Source organism: Mus caroli, chromosome 10, assembly GCF_900094665.2.
Source record: "Mus caroli chromosome 10, CAROLI_EIJ_v1.1, whole genome shotgun sequence".
Taxonomy (NCBI): Eukaryota; Metazoa; Chordata; class Mammalia; order Rodentia; family Muridae; genus Mus; species Mus caroli.
In genome coordinates this window covers 20283573-20304737 of record NC_034579.1, presented here as the reverse complement: position 1 = coordinate 20304737, position 21165 = coordinate 20283573, and the positions used below count along the sequence as shown (strand labels likewise).

General features: G+C 40.1%; 1 protein-coding gene across 1 annotated transcript in view; it reads right to left on the bottom strand.

The window, feature by feature from the left end:
- Positions 1-21165, bottom strand: part of Moxd1 (monooxygenase DBH like 1) — a 76765-nt gene that overhangs the window by 19808 nt on the left and 35792 nt on the right. The window contains exons 5-8 of the mRNA XM_021174770.1: positions 3875-4054; positions 3475-3577; positions 1862-2028; positions 694-885 (exon numbers count right to left, since the gene is read on the bottom strand). Of these exons, the coding sequence (XP_021030429.1) occupies positions 694-885; positions 1862-2028; positions 3475-3577; positions 3875-4054 (642 nt within the window). The remainder of the gene's footprint in view (positions 1-693; positions 886-1861; positions 2029-3474; positions 3578-3874; positions 4055-21165) is intronic.

Genomic DNA, 21165 nt, shown 5'->3' with positions numbered 1-21165 from the left:
CACACACGCACACACACACGCACACACACACACACACGCACACACACACACGCACACACACGCACGCACACACACGCATGTGTTGGTGGTGGCTGACCCTCACAACTTTCTCCCCCAACACACAGGTCATAGACTCAGAACTACGTTCCTACAAGGTTGCTGAAGATTTGAACTCAAGCCCTCATGTTGGCAGAGCAAGCTCTCTTACCCACTGAGCCATTTCTCCAGCTCTGCTCTTCTGGCAGACTTATCCTAGGTTCATCGTTCACTCTAAGAAAACTAATAAAATGTGTCCCCTCTTCAAGATGGCACATCATAAAGGGCAATCTTGCCATTATCATAATTGCAACTTAAAGGCTCCCAAGCCAGTGATCTGAATCTGCACTCTTCAGTTGACCTTTCTTTTCTTTCTTTCTTTCTTTCTTTCTTTCTTTCTTTCTTTCTTTCTTTCTTTCTTTCTTTCTTTCTTTCTTTCTTTCATCAAGAACTTGCATTGCCCCAAGGGAATGGTAAGAAAAGCAAGTTTCTAGTTTGGGAAGCAGATCAAACACATTCCCGACTCTGATGTAAGCAACACCCACAGTGGGTGGCTTTAAGACTGTGAGTGAGCAATTCTCTTGGCTAGCAGGAGCCCTACTGCATCTTGGGAGCTAAACTTCATGACAGTCTCTAGAGACGAACACACATGCGTACTGGTAAGATTGTTTGCTCTTCCCCCAGATACTGAAACTCCTGGAAATTAAAGTCATAATCGTCATCATAAGCCAGCAACTTCATTTCCTCTCCTTTTCGAAAATGACGCAGCCTGATGCCTTTGCCTGCTAGGTGAGCATGGAGAAGAACCGCAAACACGTGGATTCCACTTGGTTTCTCAGCTCCCAGGGCCTGCAGGACAGGGAGGAAGACCTGATTAGCTACTGGAGGGCATGCTCAGACAATTCAGGCATACTTGAGGTACAATGAACAAAAAGATGAAGCAATTTAAGTGAAACCCCAAGGTGCCAAACACCTTGAACTTGGATTGTTGACTTCTCTGTGACCAGCATTCCAGAAGAAGGACTGGAAAGATAACAAGCCACACTGACTTAGTTTTCTCTCCTCTTCCTCTGGGCGATGAAAAGTCAGACAATGACCCCAGTGAAAAGATTACAACAGCAGGTCAATAACTGCTAAATGCAAACTCTCCAAAAGAAAACCTGGTCCCACTTTCCCCTATAAAAGAAAGCATCTTTCCGAGTGGAATTAAGTGTTTTGCCCTGGTTCTGCAGCCTCTATGTGTTGTCATGGTAATTTGAATCAGGGTCTAACTGGCTGAGCAGAACATGTTCTTTCCACTTCACCATTGTACGGTCACAGAATCCCATATTTCATAAATAATACGACCCATATTGAAACACTTTGATTCAAGAGAAAAATCTGTTAATGGGGGTAGTAGTGAAAAGCCTGCAGATTACTGCTTCCCTTGTGCATGGTGTTTTTCACATTTCTTCTTTTTAAAAGAAAAAAATTATAAAGCAGAGAAAAACAGAAAAAAACATAGTGAGTCATGAAAAAGTGCAGAGATGACAGGTAAAAGGAGAAAGAAATCACACAAATGAAGAAAACTCATAAAATGCCCAAAGGAAGTAGGAAGAAAAATAGCCAAGGAAGAAATCACCTCACAGGTCATTCTGCCCCCCTAATTCTTCTCTTACATCCTTTTCATGCTGAATGGGCAGCCAAAGGTCCTGCCCAAATGACATCAATGGCTTTGCAAGAAGCCATCGCTGAACACATCATAAACATGAAACTTTCACAACACCGCATCTGAGAGTGGGGGCTAATCTGGAGATGTCCAGTTGTGGACTGGGACACTACCTACCTCCTCTAGGCACTCCAGAGTGCAGTGACCCTCAGAACGGAACTCGGGCATTCCTGGGGGGATTGTGTGGAAGAGGCTCACCCAGAGGCCAGCCTCAATCACTCCTGCGTCATATCTCCTTATATCTGTAGTATAGAAAACCCTCAGCCCCGAACTGTCTATTAAGCCTGTAACAAGAACACATAAGGAAGAGAGGATTTGAGTACTCCTAAAATGTTTTCACGTTCATTTGAAATGGATCATTCATTTCTGTTTAAAAATCTCATGAGGAAAAGGAATGCAAGCAGAAATGAATGGGAGGCAAAGATTACCTTTGTGAACAGAAACTAGAACACAGACCACCGTACTGTCTGTAACCACTATAGACCCATACAACATGTGATGGAGGGTATGCTTGAGTTATCTAGCAGACATATTTCATTGTTACCTAACACAACGGCAGAACAACAATAACAACAAAGTTAAGGTCATTCATTATAAGAGTGAGAACCCTAGAAGTTTTATTTTATATTGTTTTGGGGTGACTTCAAATCTTACTTATAAACCATTCAGCTACTGATACAGAGAGCTACTAAAGCTAAACTCTGAACTGGTTATTAGCATCATCTTACTCCTCAACAAAGTCACTAAACAGTGATTGAGAGTTGATATGTGGTGAGCATTACAGGGTTAAAAGACAAATAACACATTCTTTGCTATGACATGTTACCAAAGGGAGGGAGAATATGTGACCCAGATACTATAAACCTGTAATTAATTTTAATTAATTGAAATCTTTCCTACCGGTACCTAGACGCAGGTCTATGAAGATTCTGTTTTTACAAGGAAAGTTTTATAGACCTCCGTCACATCCTCCGGGATTAATTAGGTCAACAATTAAATACTCTCACACTGTCAGGTACACCCCTGTCGTATCAACTGGCAGAAACATGTCATTTTATTTTAATTGTTTCTCTTTCCTACTGGACCATAACTTTTGTTTGTTTCATTTTGTTTTATTTTGACTCAGGGTCTTACTATGTAGACCAAGATGGCCTCACACAGGCAGTCCTTTGCTCTTGGACCCCGAGTGTTGGGATTACAAGCATTCACCATTGTACATAGTCATGACTATAACTTCCATGGATGAGAAAGTGTCTTTTCCACTCATATTACTCTTCAAGCACAGAATAATGATGTAGTTGATGTTTAATGTTTACTTAATAGTTACATAGTAAAATAATTAAGATTGCTTTCATTGGTGATGTCACATCTAATCTATACACCACTGTGTGGTGTATACACCACAGAGAGAGAGAGAGACTTTTAAACACATGTATTTGGAACTAATTTATATGACAAAGTAGCTGCCTGTTTTCCTAGTTTCTGGCATCAAATAGGAGAATGTATTCTTAGGATCTGTTGACCCTAGATACCCATGTGCACAGATGCTTCTGGTTCACAGATACTGTCCCAGTGTGATTCTGAAGAGCAACCTGCTTTGCTATTAAAAGCATCCTACTTTGGACTTAGAAGTTAACATTCTCTAATACATTTCCTATTTCACTTCAACTATGCTATGGGCAATAGTTACAAAGACGTTTTAAAGTTGGTAGGTAAAATAACGAACTTACCTTTCCTCCGTGCGGGATTATCATAGTGGACCTCCAAAAGCACATAACGAGGATCCAGTGGCATGCCGAGGGATAAGCCAACGTGAGGCGGATAGGTAAAGCCCTAAGCATGGGGAAAAACAATTTCAGGAGACAGCGACTTGTGGAAGTCCCTAAGAGTTCTGGTGCTCAAACCCAACCATTCCTTCAAGACCCTTCAGCTTCTGGAACACCGTCACTCATTAAGCACAGATAATACAGTTAATTAAGGGAAGAAGACTTTCCTATGAAAGTAGAAATATGAATAAATCTTTATGTATTTTTGTGTAAGAGCAGTGTGTTTCTACTACATGTTTCTATACATATGGGAGAAGCACAATCAAATAACTGTCTATGGGTTGGTCAACATCAATAGCCTCACCTCTCCACCAATGCCCCAGGCGAAAATCACAGTTTCACAGGTGAGGAAGGCATCGGGCATGTTCGGGTGATAGCACTCATGGCCAAAGTCCAGAACACTGTCGTTAAAGTTGCTGTTGCATTGATAGACCAGGATGTGATGGACCAGGTTCTCATGGCCTCTCTCTATTATTGGCTCCACCTACACAAATACAAATAACAGGGAGAGTATCATAAATAAGAGAGCCTTCCTGCATCCTACAGTGTGCATGGAAACAGCAGCAGAGATTGTTCAGTCTTCAAAGGCATAGCCTTCTCTGCTATATAAAAGGCACTGAGATACAAACATGAGTTGTTCTGAAGTTGTCGATGATGATGATGATGAGAGCGGACAGAGGGTAACAACAATGATGAGACAACTATCTACTTCAAGAGTTGCAGAACTTCACCAATTTTCTCTTTGCATGTATAACTCATGTCTGCTTCCCTCATCCATTCTGCAATGCCCCCCCTCTTTCCCAAGGCCTTCACAATGCATTGTTATTATTCCTCTCATTGTCCCTGCATATATAAAATTCAAATCAAGGATACCAGCACAAACTCTCTGTCTTCTTCTTTTTGACTTCAAAATATTATTCTTACCCTACTGGAGGTGACAGATCATGTCTTAGTCATATATATATATATATATATATATATATATATATATATATATATATGAGCGGGACATAAAGTAGGGCTCAATAATGGGTATTTTTATTTTAATAAAAAAGGTCACATTTTAATGACAGATTACAGGGCCAATTTGAGAGTTTTAAAAAAACAACTACTGGTGACGGATGACTATGTCACTTCTTGAAATGTGAGGGGAATCTGAAGCCAATTAAGACAGGAAAAGTCAATAAGTACTGAAGGCCCATGTGAACCTACCCTTTTCTATTGAATTCTTTGCAGCTCTCCTTCTCAGCACTTGTCTATTTCAGTCAGGAATATGTGAACCCAGAATGTACCAAGAGCGTCACCATTCCAGACATGTATTCTACACCCAGATGAAATGGGAGTCTGGGCTGTGGGTATGAGCCTCGGTTAAAGAGGTCCTCATGATGTTGCTGCAGTCCCTGAATTCTCGGACCTCAGCAATGCTTATGCTTTCGCTCTCCCTCCTTACATGCAGGCACTGCACTCGGAAACCCTTGCTTGCTCTCTACATCAGACTGTAGACTTAGATGCAGCATCTTCAGCCGTTTTCTCCTAGGACATTGCATTTGTAACTTCTGTGAATTTTCTTTTTGGTAGGAAAAACCCAAGCACAAGAATGTAGTAGGTAGAGGTCCGAAGTGGACTGCTTAGAGATTCAACTTTGTAAATTCAGTTCTGTATTATCCACTTGTACATTTAGGACCCCCATTTATGGAAATAAGGAAGCACATGACGTTGTTTGTGCTTATCTTTAAAAGGTCACAAGCCTGAAGGCAGAGACTGTTTTTCATTTGTTTGAAAATGGTGGTGATGGTTCAAACGTGATTATAAAATTAGCCATGATTACACAGAACTCTAATTCAGACCTTCTATCAAAAATTTTTTTCATATATAGTTTGTGCTGTCCTATGATGTTATAGACTTACTTGAGTGCTTCTGTTCACCCCCAAAGACAAAACAAAACAAAGATCTCAACAGGCAGATGTTCAAAGCCATGTGAGGGTTTTGTTCTATGCCTTGGAAGAGTTCCAAGTTTGCACTGAATTCTGCAGAACAGAACTCAGAAATGAGCCACAGAACAAGGAAAGAGCAGATGTTGCCAAGACAGCTTCATCAAGGCATAGTGAGAGGGAGCTAAGAGTCTGTGATATTGTGGGGTGGTTGAGTTTAGGGAAGCTCAAATACTACTTTAAAAAATTGAGAGCAAATTTTTGTTGTCCTGAGAAATAGTGAAATGAATATTTAAAGCGTCCAGATTACAATGAGTTCTTGGAATAATAATATCTATCCTTTATCCAGCAACTCCCATGTCCCAACCTCAATGTCATTCTTTGTTTCTATATCTGGTCTACATACTTAATATTAATGCCATAGCTATTGGCTAAGTGTTACTGTCTCCATCATATAAAGAGAGATTCACAGAGATTAGGCAACAGGTCACAGATACTTATGGAGAAGGGGATAGAGATGAGAAACCGGACTGTTCTGACTCTGACATCTCTTCTGATGAGAATGTGCTGTGGCGGGAAGGTGTGTTGGAAAGTCACCAATGCTACAAGCCACTACCAGCAGGAGGGAGATGAAAGGCTGAGGTAACTGGAGACAGCTGGTGCAAGAGAAACGGCATCACAGGTTAATGCCAGGAGGTTCTTTGGGAAACCACAAGCATACAAAGCTACCATTGGAGAAGCTGTATCCGGTTGGAAGTCCTGTGCTGGGGGATGACTGATCTCCTCACTCCCCAAGTCCTTTGGCCTGCCACTATGTTCTTTCCTTAAAGAGGACAGAAGACAGCGTGTCTCCAGTGAACCTGCCAGAGCTTCATGGAGAATCTGATTATAACTCCATTTATAGATTACAAATTGAGGAGGGTAAAACCAAAAAGGAAAAAACAAAATGAATTTTTTTTGAGGATGAAACTACTTATAAGGCAGACAGGAGACTTGATACAGACCTGGCTGCTGATTGGGAAAGGGAATGGAGAGTAGTTTGGAAGAAGCAGCGACCCTTGAAACACAAAAGAAGCGGGAGAGAGAAAGAGAAAAGAGAAGGCAGCGAGCAGTCTAGACCTGCCCCACCTTGAGCTGGGTTAGAATGTCTTTGTGGTTTCAGGATGTCCTGCTTGCACCTATTTATTATAGCATCTTAAAGAGCTGATGTATCAGCTGTTCTGAATTTTGTACCATAAATTAACAATTTTCAGATCTGTACATTTTATATGGAGGTCATGACTGCCCCTGCAATTGTTTAGAACACAGAAAACACAAGGCTACATGTGTCCGCCGTTATTAATACCATCTTTATCTCAGAGTAAATCTTGGTGTATTTTGCTTGACTCTAACGTGGTAGTAAAGAGGGGAGAAGGAGCTTTCTTGTCCTCTCCAACCGCAGGGAACCAGTGACTAGAATTCTTTGGAACAGTTTCTGTTTTCTTGTCCTTCCAAGTTATCTGCCTAAGATGTGGTTCCTTGCTTGTTGGAACATGAGTGGAGGAGTGGAAAGGAGCTCTCCAAAAACAACGTGCACTTCAATAAATCAAAACGTAAAACAAAGGGAGAGGAGATGGGAGGAAGCAGGGAAGAGCTGGAACTAGCACTTAGGCTGGTCTCTGTTGACATGCTCATGAGAAGGCGGTAGGAGAAATGTCTGCCCTCACCCCTTCACAGCCTGGCCTCACTCTCATCTCTGAAGTGGATGGCATGAGACTAACAATACATTCAACCTGACTGAGTGTGGAATGAAGACTTCATCCCATAAATATTCCACTCTGAGAACAAGTCAGGGATGAGAATGAAGCATGTCTTGATGTGACATTTAAAAGCCAACAAGAATGAACTTGGCATCTAAGGGAGGTGACAATAGGAGACTGAATTAGGGAAGAAATGGAAAAGAAAAAGTGGAAAAAAAAACAGGAGTGGGAATGGAGAGGAGAATCCTTGGAAACCATCCCCCTTTACTGTAATCTAGAATTCTCATGAGAATCATTGTCCTATACACACCACAACTGACGAGCTCAGGGGTGGGTACCCAGCCTATCAAGCTGTCCTTGGGTTTCTTAAACTCTAAAAAATATTTCACTGCCCCTGAAAGGCCATAGTAGGAGGTCAGCAAATGTCACAAGTGACATGTTTATGACCTGGTACAGTGGGCTCCACAAAGACAGCACAGAGAAGACCCAGACCCAGGGAGGCTTCTCTATCCAAGGCTTCTCTATCAGTCCCTTCTTGCCATTCTGAGATTTAGTCATCTTTTCCTCCCAAGCTGGCTCACCTTCTTCCCCCGCCACCTTCTATCTGGCAATCAAAAGCTATCAAACAAAACCACAGGTCACCAGTTCATCTGTGTTTCCTGAACACACGCCACCTGAAGTTTGCCTTTTTCCTTATCTTAGAAAGATTGCCACCTAAAGTTGTTCTTATATTGTTTTAACTGGATCTGGGAAGGGTTTCAGTCATTTCAGTAAATTCCCTGTTAAGAGCCCTATGTGTGGTGTGTGTGTGTGCTGCAGCCGCAGTAGTTATCAATGCTCATGGCCTTTTGAGGGATGTTGTTTGTTTTTTAAATAAAACTTTGCTAGATTGATGGTATGTGTCTTGGAGGTTTGGTGTGATGTTCCAACTCATGTGCACAACACTGATCAAATCAAGGGGATTAGCAAGTCCTCCTTCTTTTTTGTGTTTGGACTCATCGGGGTTAACCTTGCAGATCTTCATTTTAGTGTCTTTATTTTGGGCTTTCCACGGTCCAGAATCATAAGTAAACTTCAACATTTGATACATTCCAAGGTCTGAAGTATTTTTTTTTATAGCAACATAAGCAATCTGAGGAAAATGTTAGGAGAAGGGCACTCCAGGTCCCAATTGGGCTCCCCAAGACACTGTTTTGTGCACACTGGCATCCTAACCAGTAATGCTGAGCCATGTACGGTAGCTGAACAGATGAACATTCCTCTCCAACAGTCACGGCCTTCTCTCCTTTACCAACTGCCCAGTACCCTCACAGTTCTGTTAACACAACGTCTCAGGCATGAGACTCCAGTTTCTTCTCACACATGTTCATTCTTACCACCGCCATTTAACTCATTCATCTGCCCATCTCATCCATCAGTCTTCTTGGATCAAACCTTACTTATTAACATCTTCCTCATGTTTGAGATTCATTTTGTTTCTTTGGCTGCCTCCTCTGATTCTGGCTCATGCACATCTTATCTCTCTGTTTTCCTCAGGATGCAGTGCTGTGCAGAGCCTGATGCCCACGTCTGGGTTTTGAATCCTACACCTGCCCTTTGTGAGCTTTGGCTCCTGATGTCCCTTTCTCTACCTTGGCCAAAGTTAGTTTTCTTATTAATGAGTGGAAATTCGAATCAAATCTTCGTCTACTATAAAAAAAATAAAGCTCTCACCCAGTGCAGAGCTTACAGTAAACACTAGTGAAGTTGTACTAGGTTCAGCCTAACTTAGTGGATATTTACAGTTTTCATTGAATGCCATTGTTTTCCCCAACTTTGAGGAGCAACTCATTGATTTTCTCATGCTGCCAATTTGTTACATATAGCAAAGGTTTTCAGAATCTTGTGAGAGCGTGTGTGTGCACGCCTGTGTGTGTGTGTGTGTGTGTCTGCATGCCTGTGTGTATGTGTGTGTGTTTGTGTGTTCAGTGCATACACTTGTAAGAGAGTTAATGAAATATAAAGACCAACTCCTGCACATACATGTACACACATCTACACTAATAAGTATGTGTAACACACAGACACACACACACACACACACACTGACACACTATATACTCTCTGACATGGCGGTGCTGGTATCCATTTAAATATGCATTGTCTTTGAAAGATAGATTTTTGTTTGGTACATTTCAAATTCTGGAAATTTATAGAGTCAAGTGTGTATACAGCTTATATATATCTTTCATATAATAGAGAAGTGGTTTAGAAAATATTTAAACAGGTTTATTTTTAACCAGGGTATGGTCTTCAGTGCAGCCATTATGTCAATGAGATGAGTATAGCTAGATTTATGACAAGTCTACTCAGGATGGATAGACAGACATGGGTGAACTAGCTATACGGGGCATGAGCCCTGCAAAAACAGGGAACCTTTTACACAACTACACATCAGAAAGTGACATAGAAGACATAGCTAGGGGATGAGGTGCACTCGTGTCCCGACTTTTTTATGTGTTCCGCACCTCCATCCCAGAGAAGAAAACTAAATGCAACAAAAGAAAGAATTGGAAGTAGCATTTTATATACACGTGTGTGTGCACATGCATCTCTCTCTCTCTGTCTCTGTCTCTGTCTCTCTCTCTCTCTCTCTCTCTCTCTCTCTCTCTCTCTCTCTCTCTCTCTCTCTCTGTGTGTGTGTGTGTGTGTGTGTGTGTGAATTTGCAGAAAAATAAAGTTCGGACTTTAGAATCCAGAGCAGTTTGCTATTCATTTAATAACTCTGTATGCTTGATTTGTTTTTCTGTGAAGAAAACATTAATTCACAATATATATTTAAAATTCTTATTTTATCAATAAATGGCCTCTAAGAAGTTATTTAACATTCTGGCCTCCAGTTCCCATCATTGAGATGCTCACGAGGACATGTTGCCATAGAAACCCCCACATTAGAGAGCACCAACCCAATATCGATGCTCACATTTCTCTCCATAACTTTTTATTTCTTTGAAAAATTAAACTATATTTCTTATGGGCCATCATAGTTAATTAGCAAGAGTTCGCACCAACCTTCAAAGTATTTACTTCTATCAATCAACCCTCTGCATGCTGAATTACAGTTAGATCCAAGCAGGTTCTGACAGGCTATGACCCAGGAGAAGCACTACAGGAAATAATGTGCATTGTATTTCTCACGAATGTAGAAGAAAAGATGTTTTCAACATAACGAAATGAACAGTGTTTGAGAAGGCAGGCATACATGTATTGATTTAAACATTATTCAAACATGTATATGAATATAAGTCATTATAGAGTGCTCACATATACACCCTTTCTAGGTTTTTATATATCAGGGAAACTTTCTAATTTAAATGTTATAGATGTTTAGTTTCCAAATACTGAGTTAATACAACACAATTAATCTCCTCTTGTAATTTGTTTTTAAATTTTATATTTAGATTATTAGCTATGATAGGTTTTGTCAAACAGTGTATATACTCCATTTGAAAACTCAATTATGGCCCCTGAGGCGCTCATCTCTTAAATTCACCAACATGGTTTTATTACTGAAAGCTGCTGTAAAATCTTCGCAGCTCAAATGTGTGGATCCCTTGACAGCTTCATCTCCTTGCAGGAGGATGCCACAAGTGTACCACAGTCTCTCCTGGATTCTGCATTGAGTATTTCCTACTCTCTGAGTTTTAGTTCCACTCCAGGTCTCCTTGGAAGATCTCCCTGCTGGGCTCATCTTGTTTGTCTTTCTTATGTGTTCCATTTATTATTTTTTTAAATGTATGATTTCAGGGTCTTAATGCCAACAGGACAGGACAGAACTTAATTACCAACAGATGGCTCTCAGAATAAAATTTCACAGCCCCAAATTAGAAGTGGAAAATTTTTTCATTCAATCCAATATGACTTACAAAGAAAAACAAGTTGAACATATCAATTAAATTCTTCATGTTTTGACTCTTACCTCCCTTGTAAGAAAACATAGAAACTCATTTTCAAACTTCCATTGCCTATATTAAGTATAATTTATCACAATAATTTCGTAATACTAAACAAAGCACACTATTTTAGCATTTATTCATCATAATTTAAAGGTTTATTTGCTAGAGGAACTCAATAAATGAGGTGTCTTGTTTTTACTTCTGAGAACAAGGAAATGAGACAATGGCGGTCTTTATATCTTCAGACATAATCTAAAGATGAGATCTAATTTCACACAATACAAATTAGCAACATTGCTTCCTGGAAAAGTCGGTTCCAGACTCTATCCAGAAGCCCAGAATTCATAACTCACTTAAAGGCCTGCAAAGTAAATTCTCCTTTTCAATAACAAAGGCAGGAGATACTGATGTTGTTTTATTCTCTAAGATTCCAAATAAACTTGCTTTTGACCTGATAACCATCCAGCTTATGCAATAGTCGTCTGCTTCCTGACTTTTGGTTTCAGCTGTGCAACAGAGCTCAGCAGCCTGGCCTTTCAGTTAAACACAGACTCCTCGGATATAGGGCAGCCTTTTAAAGTTCATTTGTCCGAGACAGAGAGAAAACAGATGGGTTGAACATTGTAACAATTCACCAGTTCTTCCTCCTCTTAGTCTAGATTCCACTCATAGATTCTACAAAGATTTACTGAGCTCTTGGGATCTGCGTGCAGTGCTGAAGCTCAAAGATGGCATAACACAGTCTTAGGAATATCAGGACCTGACGGATTAAACACTGCTGTTACTGTCTATGGGTAAGTCTCCTGTCTGCAGAGGTAACTAACTCCTACTCTAGTAAGTTTGTCTGTCTTCATAAATGGCTCTATACTGAATCTCAAACCTTGTAAGGCTCCTGATGCCTTCCAGAAATGTGATGAAGTTACTCTTCTCCCACAGATGTCAACACTCAGAGGCCTAGGTATGTAAGGGTTTGTGATTCACAAAAATGATTTCCCCAGACTCAAGTAACAGCAAGGAGCATTTATTCTGCAGAGAAACTGCATGCAGGATTTCACCATACATCAGGATGGAAGACAGGTGTTGACTTGCTTTGAACTTTTCCAGTTCTGGGAAACAGAAATTTAGGCCTGGTCTCCCGAACTGCCAGTTTGTAGCCTGTCATGGAGTCAGCCTGGCTCTGACTGTCTCAGTCCTCTCAGGTCAATGTGTTCTTAGTCTTTGCAGCTGTTTGCTTGTGTTTTATTGAATAAATTAAGGCATAGGGAAAACACTTTAGCATTCTCTACATAAGAACTACCCCATGAATTCAGGCTGTGTAACATTTGCCACTCATCTTAGCCTTCCAGTAGAACTCAGTGCATCCCCTCAGATGCTCCAGGTCAGTCTCAAGCACAAACTGGAGATTTTTAGTCTCAATAGACTTAACCTGGTTTTGTTTCATTGTTGTTGTCATTGTTTGTCTTCTGTTGTTTTTGTTTTGTTTTGCTATTTTTCCCTAAACATGTCTCCTCCTTTTAAACAAAACAAATGCAATAGTTTGCTAGAATTTAAATATTCTTAGGCTGTGAGCCATAAAAATTACAGTGAAAAATGGGTCTACTTACAAATGAAACATAAAACTCATTGGTGATTTATTCTATATTTGGGTATTTTCCCAGGCATATAAAAGCAAAACTACATTTAACTTTGTAATTCACTCTCCTTAGGTGCTCAGAGAAAAGGCTTCCAGTCTTAGAAATATGGTAGAGCTCTCTTCTTGGCAGATGAAGAAGGGATCTGAAGAGCTGATAAACTGAGTTATAACCATGGTTCTAAGAAAGAACTTGCCATACCCTCTGAGCTTTGAACCACCAGTTTCTTTTAGATGTTATTATGGTCCCAATGCCTAACATCAAATGGATGAGCACGTGAGCTTCGTCCTCTGCAGCAGCTCTCATGGCCCTCTGAGCCCCTTGCCAAGGTCATTCCCCCAGCAGCAGCTGCCTTTCCTCCCACCCTACCCTGTCCAAATACCCACGGCAGAACTCCTAGCTCCAGTGAGCCGATTTCTAAATTCTACAGCAGACCATTCCATTTCTCCAAATGCAGTGCTGGAAGCACTTGTCTCCCCAGGATGAAAATCAAAGTCTAATACTCAGTGCCCAAGAAAAATCTGGATGCAGTAGTGCATGCCCGTAACCTAAGGCCAGCAGGAGGATTCCTGGGCTTACTGGCCTGGCAGTCTGGACAAATTACTGAGCACCAGGTTCAATGAGAGACCCTGTCTCAAAAATCAGATGGAGAAACAATGGACATCCCCTGTTGAAGTTTCACTTCTAAAATCACATGCTTGTACACATGTGCTCACATAGACATGGACTCATATACACATGTGCCCACATACACATGTGCTCACATAGACATGGACTCATATACACATGTGCCCACATACACATGTGCCCACAAACACATGTGCTCGCATGCACATGTGCTCACATACACATGTGCTCACATACACATGTACACATGTACTCATACACACATGTACTCACATATATATGTGCTTTGTTTCTGCTGAAAAAAGAATAACAAATAAAAAAAAACAGTTCATTTCAGGGACTAGGGAGATGTCTTGGTAGGTAAATATGCTTCTGCAAGCATGAAGGGCAGAACTTGAATCCTACCACGCATGTAAAAAGCCAGACATTGCTGAGTGTGCCTATAACCCCAGCATAAAAGGCATATGGGAGGACACCCAATGTCCTGCTTGGTCTTCTGTATATATTCACAGGGACATACACACCCACACATCTAAATGTACACACACACATACAGGAACGGGGATGAGGAAAAAAGAAGGGGAAGAAAAACACACATAAAGATGCTTTTAAAAAAATCCAGACCTTATTTAGTGGCCTACCTTGCATGACTTTTCTGGTCCTTTCATGAGCCCTTCAAACACCCCCAGCACTATCTTTGCCTCCAAGCCTTTGGTCATGCACTTATAAACTTCTAAAGCCCAAATCTGACGAAACAAAGTTGAACCACTTAATCCTTGGGATCCGTCCCATAATCAGCTTCTAAACGCTGACACCATTGCATACACTAGCAAGATTTTGCTGAAAGGACCCAAATATAGCTGTCTCTTGTGAGACGATGCCGGGGCCTAGCAAACACAGGAGTGGATGTTCACAGTCAGCTATTGGATGTATCACAGGGCTCCCAATGGAGAAGCTAGAGAAAGTACCCAAGGAGCTAAAGGGATTTGCAACCCTATTGTTGGAACAACATGATGTACTAACCAGAACCCTGGAGCTCTTGTCTCTAGCTGCATATGTATCGAAAGATGGCCTAGTCGGCCATCAATGGAAAGAGAGGCCCATTGGACTTGCAAACTTTATATGCCCCAATATAGGGGAATGCCAGGGCCAAAAGAATGGGAATGGGTGGGTAGGGAAGTGGGGGGGCGCTATGGGGGACTTTTGGGATAGTATTGGAAATGTAATTGAGGAAAATATGTAATAAAAATATAAAAAAAAAAAAAGAAGATAACAAGGTGTCCTGACATCCCTTACAACCATCTATGTTTTTAGCCATCAGGTGGCAATGACCAACCTACCTAGGGCTAAAAGGATACTGAAAAGATAATCTCACATCAGTGGTGATGAGAGATACATGTTTAGAAACTAACCTGGTAAGTATATTAAAATGCATAATATCTATACCCTTGACCAGCGTCTTGTAATCCAACCATCAGTGGAACTATCAATAATTAAGGTTATGCTTATAACCTTATAACTGATGAGCAAAATCCTCAAGTCACTTTGAACGCTCATCAGTGGAAGATGACCACAAAAATGGGCTTATACAAAGCAGAGGGCTGAATTAGGAACTAAATGCTTACTATATTTTAACCTGCAAAAAAAGTGTGGTAATTTGATAAAATTACTAAATGATTCTCAAAGTAACTTTAAAAAGAAGGTAAATTAAACCAATAAAAACTTATGTAATATTATAAGTATTTCTTTGAGCATAAAAATATAGACTATAGATATATGTCACCATTTGTTAACTTAGAGAGAAGCATCACTCATTTAAAATAAATTTTTTTTAATGTGTTTCACTCCTACTTGTTTAGAAGTTAGGTAGACTTTGGGTTTAAGTACTTTTGCTGTGTAATTTTTTTTATTTGCAAGTTTTTTAATGATAAAATTAATGAAATTAAAGAATAAACAAGAAAAATATTTGAGGCATTAAAATAAAAACCAGTACTATTATGTTGGCAATGAAGCAACAGGAATGCAGTCTCCTGTTGGAAAATAAGAGCATTGTCTTAAGAGACAGAGCTGAGGCCATTCTCCCTCATCCTCCCAGTGGGGAGGGATCAAGAATGCAGCTGTTGTGACTTCTTTTCAAGACCTCCAGTGTAGGGAACAAGGCCTGACAATGGAATCTCCTAATATTACTACCTCAAACTGAAGATGTAGATTATTCCATAATGGTAATCTTAGCACTCCAATAAATAGTATTCGGAAAATATGTAATCACATCAACAAACTGTTGGAAAATTTTAATTGTGGCATACGTGGAAATCATTACTCAGAAAGCTGCTGTTCCCTTTTTAGCACTGCACAGAAGAGCTTAGTTCTCTGACCTTGTCAATTTAGTGGCTGTAAATCTTACAAACCGAACCTCAGTAGAAGGGAGCTTACACAACAAAGTGTGTTTGGTAGCAATCTCCTACCTGCTTAGAACATAGAAATCTAAAGCAAAAATGGTTAAAGTATTGAATTCCAAAATATAAAGGAATTGATATACCTCAGTGAAGCCAGTCAGCTATAAACAAATACATTTCAACTTTCTACTCTGAAATATCTTGAAAGGATCAACAAAATCAAAGTGAATTTCTTTGAATTATTGGATAATTGCATTCAAGTAATTAGAGCTTTTTCAAAAGCTCTGAAAATTCTTTAATTATAGAAAATTCTTTAATTATATATACATATGGGGATTCTTTTCCATTTTTACATGTTAAAACGGAGATGTAGATAAATAACAGCAGTTTATGGCTTAAATTTAAATTCTGGTTTAATTGATAATGAGATTTTTTTTCACTAGATTTCATTTTCTAACATCCATAAAATAAAATGTTGACAAAATCAGACACCTAGTCCAGACTGTCAGAGAAGATAAAAGACAATAAGGTAACGAATGCTCGTGCATCTCTCGGCCTCAAGTGCTTGCTAAGCATTTTCAAATAAGTTCCATGGTCATTTGTAAACATGTACTATATCTGTTTTGCCAATACAAAAAAAAAACAAGATTCAGAGAAGTTATTATAGGTCAAGGGTGAGCCACGTATTTGAAAGCTTTTCTGAGAGCTGAAAGAAAAGGCCCTTCAACTTCAGTTAACAAAATAAAATTAAATCATCCCATTCTTGTGGTTCACTTTGTTCCTATTACCTTTGTATACAGCAGTCATGGAGACCAGGGTATTAAGACTCCAACAGCCATCCTATCTCACCTCCAGCTCTGTGGCTTTGAAGAAGATATCTATCCTTTCTGAGCCTTGGTTTGCTCTTCTGGGAAATGGCATGACTGTTAAGTGAAGCAGTGTCTGGCATACATTAAGCAATCTGTCAGCGTGTGTTGTCTAAAACATGACACTTACGAAGCATTTGCCCTTACACGTGGATATACATGCTGATACCAAGATCATGGCAGGTAAAGGGAAAAGCTAAGATAGATCTTTGCTCATGGCTGTCATAGCCACAGTTGTGTTGAGGAGCTTGTACATATACACTGGTATGTGCTTACATATACCACACAGTTATACATACATGGAACAACAAAATGACATGAAGAGTTTAATAGTCAAGAGAACCAAAGGTACTTTTAGCTGGGTGAATTTAAGGTGCAAGATTTTCTTTTTCATTGTTGATGTAGAATTTTGCTACAATACCTCAGGCTGCCCTCAAAGCCATGATCCTCCAGTCGCCACCTCTGGAGTCCTGAGGTTATAAATGTGTAGTAGCTAGTAGTGTGCCTGCTTGGAGGAATATTTTTCTTAACTGTGGACAATAAGAAAATAAATAATCTTGACATCATTTTAGGTTTGTATATTGCTGCAATTTGGGTTCCTATTGCTGTGAGAAACACTAGGACCAAAAGGTTGGGAAGGAAAGGGTTTATTTAGCATATATTTCCACATCATAGTCCATTGCTAAAGGAAGCCAGGACAGGAACTTAAATAGGGCAGGGACCTGGAGGCAGGAGCTGATGCAGAGGCCATGGAGGGATGGTGCTTATTGGCTTGCTTCTCATGGCTTGTTCAGCCTGCTTTCTTATATAGAACTCAGGGCCACCAGCCCAGGGATGGCACCACCGACCATTGGCTGGGCTGATCATTACTTGAGAAAATGCCTGACAATTGTGTCTCATGGAGGCATCTCCTTAAGTGAGGCATCCTCTCTGATGCCTATAGCTTGTGTCAAATTAACACACAAAACCAGCTAGTATATATGTCATCAAATGGAAAGCTAAACCCATTTTAGCTTAAACCCACTGAGGCAGTCAGTGATTTTAAGGAAAATGGTTTCCCTTACAAGAAGTCAGTGGGCATTCAGATTTGACATTACAAGCATCACTTTACGTGATGAAAGGCCCGGACAGCACTGAATACTGTCTCAGGCAGGTACTCTCTTGTCCTTTGCATTCAGAGGTGTGAATGAAAGACTGGTGCCAGGCAGTTAGATACACAGTGGGCAGAGCACACACTTAGACTCTGGCACTGTCGGCTAGCGCTGCTGTGTTTTCACGATTCTTCAGGCTGAGAAGCAATAGATAACTAGTGCATGCTAAAAGCTATCTACATGGTCTTGCTTTTACTCACCATTTAAAATATTGATACAGTGAGATTCAATGAGAATTTGGTTTCAATGAGGAAATGATTTCCTTAAAATTTGGCAACAAAATGACTTAAAGACATTCTTTTAAAAGCCAGCTAGATAGCCTTCAGTATTGTTTCTAAACTGCCCTTACATTGTAAACATTAATGTACAGATATAACTTTGGTGCACCAGTTTCACTAGAACATGAATTTTTCCCTACATGAAGAAAGCATCCTCTAGCTCACAAGCTGTTCTGGTTTTATAACGGAAACAGCTGTAGCTCCAGGAAGTAGCTGGGTTTTTGGTGTCTCTATTTCCACAAATAAATACACAATGCACCAAGGAATAAATGATGTCAATACCATAATTGTTGAATTATAAAGATTTGTTCTTAATAATGCTATGGGCATGGCCGTGTCTGCCTAAGTTCAGGTGTACTGTATCCCATGTTGCAGCATCACACAGAGGCCTAGAGCTGCAGTTGCATGGCATCGTAAGCCACCATTGTAGATTCTGGACATCAGTCCTGAGTCCTTTCTAAAAGTAGTAGGTACACTTAATCACTAAGCCATTTCTCTAGTGACCTGGGTTCTTCTTCAAGGGCACAATACCACATTCTGATAGTAGATGCTCAGTGTTTGTTCAACCTTCAGTATGTGTTGAGACATAAAAGAGAGTATTAATTCTACTATGAAAAACAGTGTATTGTGTTCTATAAAATACCAATATATAGCAAAAGCCTGAAACTTAAGGGTTCTTTGGAAAGTTCGTTGGATGGTGTTTTGCTGGGGCAAACACATGAAGGAACATTTTGCTGAAGCAGACACAGGAGAGAGGATGTTCTGCTAAAGCAAGCACGTGAAAGGACACGTGATGAGGGATTCTTCGCTAAGAGCATGCATGAATTGCTCTGCCTTACATTGTAGCATGGAGCTGCATTTGTTGGGACTCCATAAAGAGAAACACACCAAAAAGACCTCTGGTGGTGTGCTGCAGTTTCTTCCCACTTCTGCAGACTTGGGCTGATTGGATGCACTTGCTGAGGCAAAACCATGCCGATGAAAGGCGTGTGGAGGACACGGGATGTTTGGAGGGTATAAATAGGACTCCATGGAGCAAGAGACAGAGCTTGGCTTGCTGGTACAGTAAGCTGTGCAATGCTTGTGGGTCTCCTGTCTTCACTGATCTTTGCTTCCCTTAGAGAAGCACAACCAAGAACTTCTCCTGGTGTTCCTCTCTACTGACTCGAGCTGAGGCTGAGGCCTGGCTGTCTCTGCCTGGTAGTGTCACCTCTGCTTCCAACCTGCCCCTGCCAAACTGGACTGCTGGTGTATCCGTGAACTATTTGCAAGTGGATCAAGCTGCCTCTGACTGCTAATCTGTGAAGTGAACTGCTAATTTCCAGATCACACAGATGGGAGTTGCTCCATAGAACCTTTCTAAACAAGTCCATCCTTGTCCCCCACCCCCAGTATCCTTTCTTTTCCACTACCTCTGGTGGGTGGTGGGCTACAAGGGTGGTTAGAGCATTTAAGAACCATCATTAAAAATAAGGTTTGAAAAAAAAAGTTATAAGAACCATCTGGGAATTTTAAATAAGAACAAAGCAGTGGTTCTCAAACAATAGGTTGGCATCAGGATTAATTGTAGAACTTTTCCAAAGAATTTAAACAACCACCCCTTCACACAGGGGTTGGCACCGTATTAAGAGATTTAACTTAGATAATTTTTAAGCTGTACCCTAAGGATATGAACCAAGCAGAACAATAGTGACTCACCAGAGCAAGACAAATCCATAATGCTTTTAAATTTGCTAGAATTCCCCTTTCTAAAATAGTTGTATTATTAGGCTTTTCTTCCGAAATTTTGATAATAGCTTAATAATGTGTAAATTCAGCATTGAGAATGCCAAGTAGAAAGCTGTGAAATATATTCAACTCATGAGTTATACAAACTTAAATTGCAAATATCTCTTTTATTACAAGTCAGTTTTCATTTCAAGCGTGACAAAAGTTCCATTCATAAAAACTATAATAATTTTTGTTTTTACCTCAATTGTGTCAATTCTATGATGCCATCCTGGTTGTATACTAATATGATTTTTTTAAACAGAAAATTGTAATATAATTCTCTTTAGGAACACACAAAGCTATCTGCATTATTTTTGTAGTTATAATTTTGCATTATAACTTAATTTACCAATAAATGCAAAGAAGTGCTTATAAATTAATGAGTTTATAAATCCTCAGTTTTCTGAGTTCCAATATTTCATGAATGAAGAAACAACATTCTTAGGGATTGTTCATCACACACCTCTCAGTTTCTCAGATTTAGTTTTCCAGTGGTTGGGTAATGTGAATTTAATCTCCTGGAGGAATCATGGTATTAGTTTTCATGTTGCCAGTGGTTGGAGTAGGACTGAAATCTGTGCTACCAGTGGGTCTTAGGCAGCCAGTCTCTCTAGCTTTCTTCCCAACGTGTCTTTTCTTGTTTTATGGCACTACAGGCATTTTGCCACAAACTTAAGACCAAATGAAAACGTTAGTGTTTCATCTCACGGGTCCCTTTATGTAGACCATAGTTGGAATGGGGATGAACTGACCCATTAACGGTGTTTTCATTTCCAAGGAAGATTTTTTTCTTTTAAACTCCACCAAAAAGCTGCTGGCCTGTTTCCCAGGATCCTTTATGCTACTGCGCATGTTCAGTGAGTTAGAGCCAGGTCTTATGCTACGGCACATGCTCGGTGAGTTAGAGCCCATGGCCTCCTTCTCATTTAATTCTTTTCCTTGCACCATCATCTTAGGCTCAGCATTCTGCCCCTTTCTAGAAACATATGCATAATCTTTAGCTTGAACGTCTGAACTCTGACCTTAAGTCATTTCCTAAATCACTCATGAGGTTTTCTATGTATCATTATTGATAAATGTGTTTATATTTAGCAAAGCAGTAAAACTCTGGGCTTCTGTGTATTCGGATGCCACGTAAAGTCTGTCAGCTTGCAGGACTTTTAACCCAAAGTCTCGGAAGGTTCTGGTAGGGGTGCCTTATGTAGCCCACGAAGTATGTTCACATTCTATGGGTCTCAGAAGCAACCTTGCGAGAAATGGTTCTGTATACT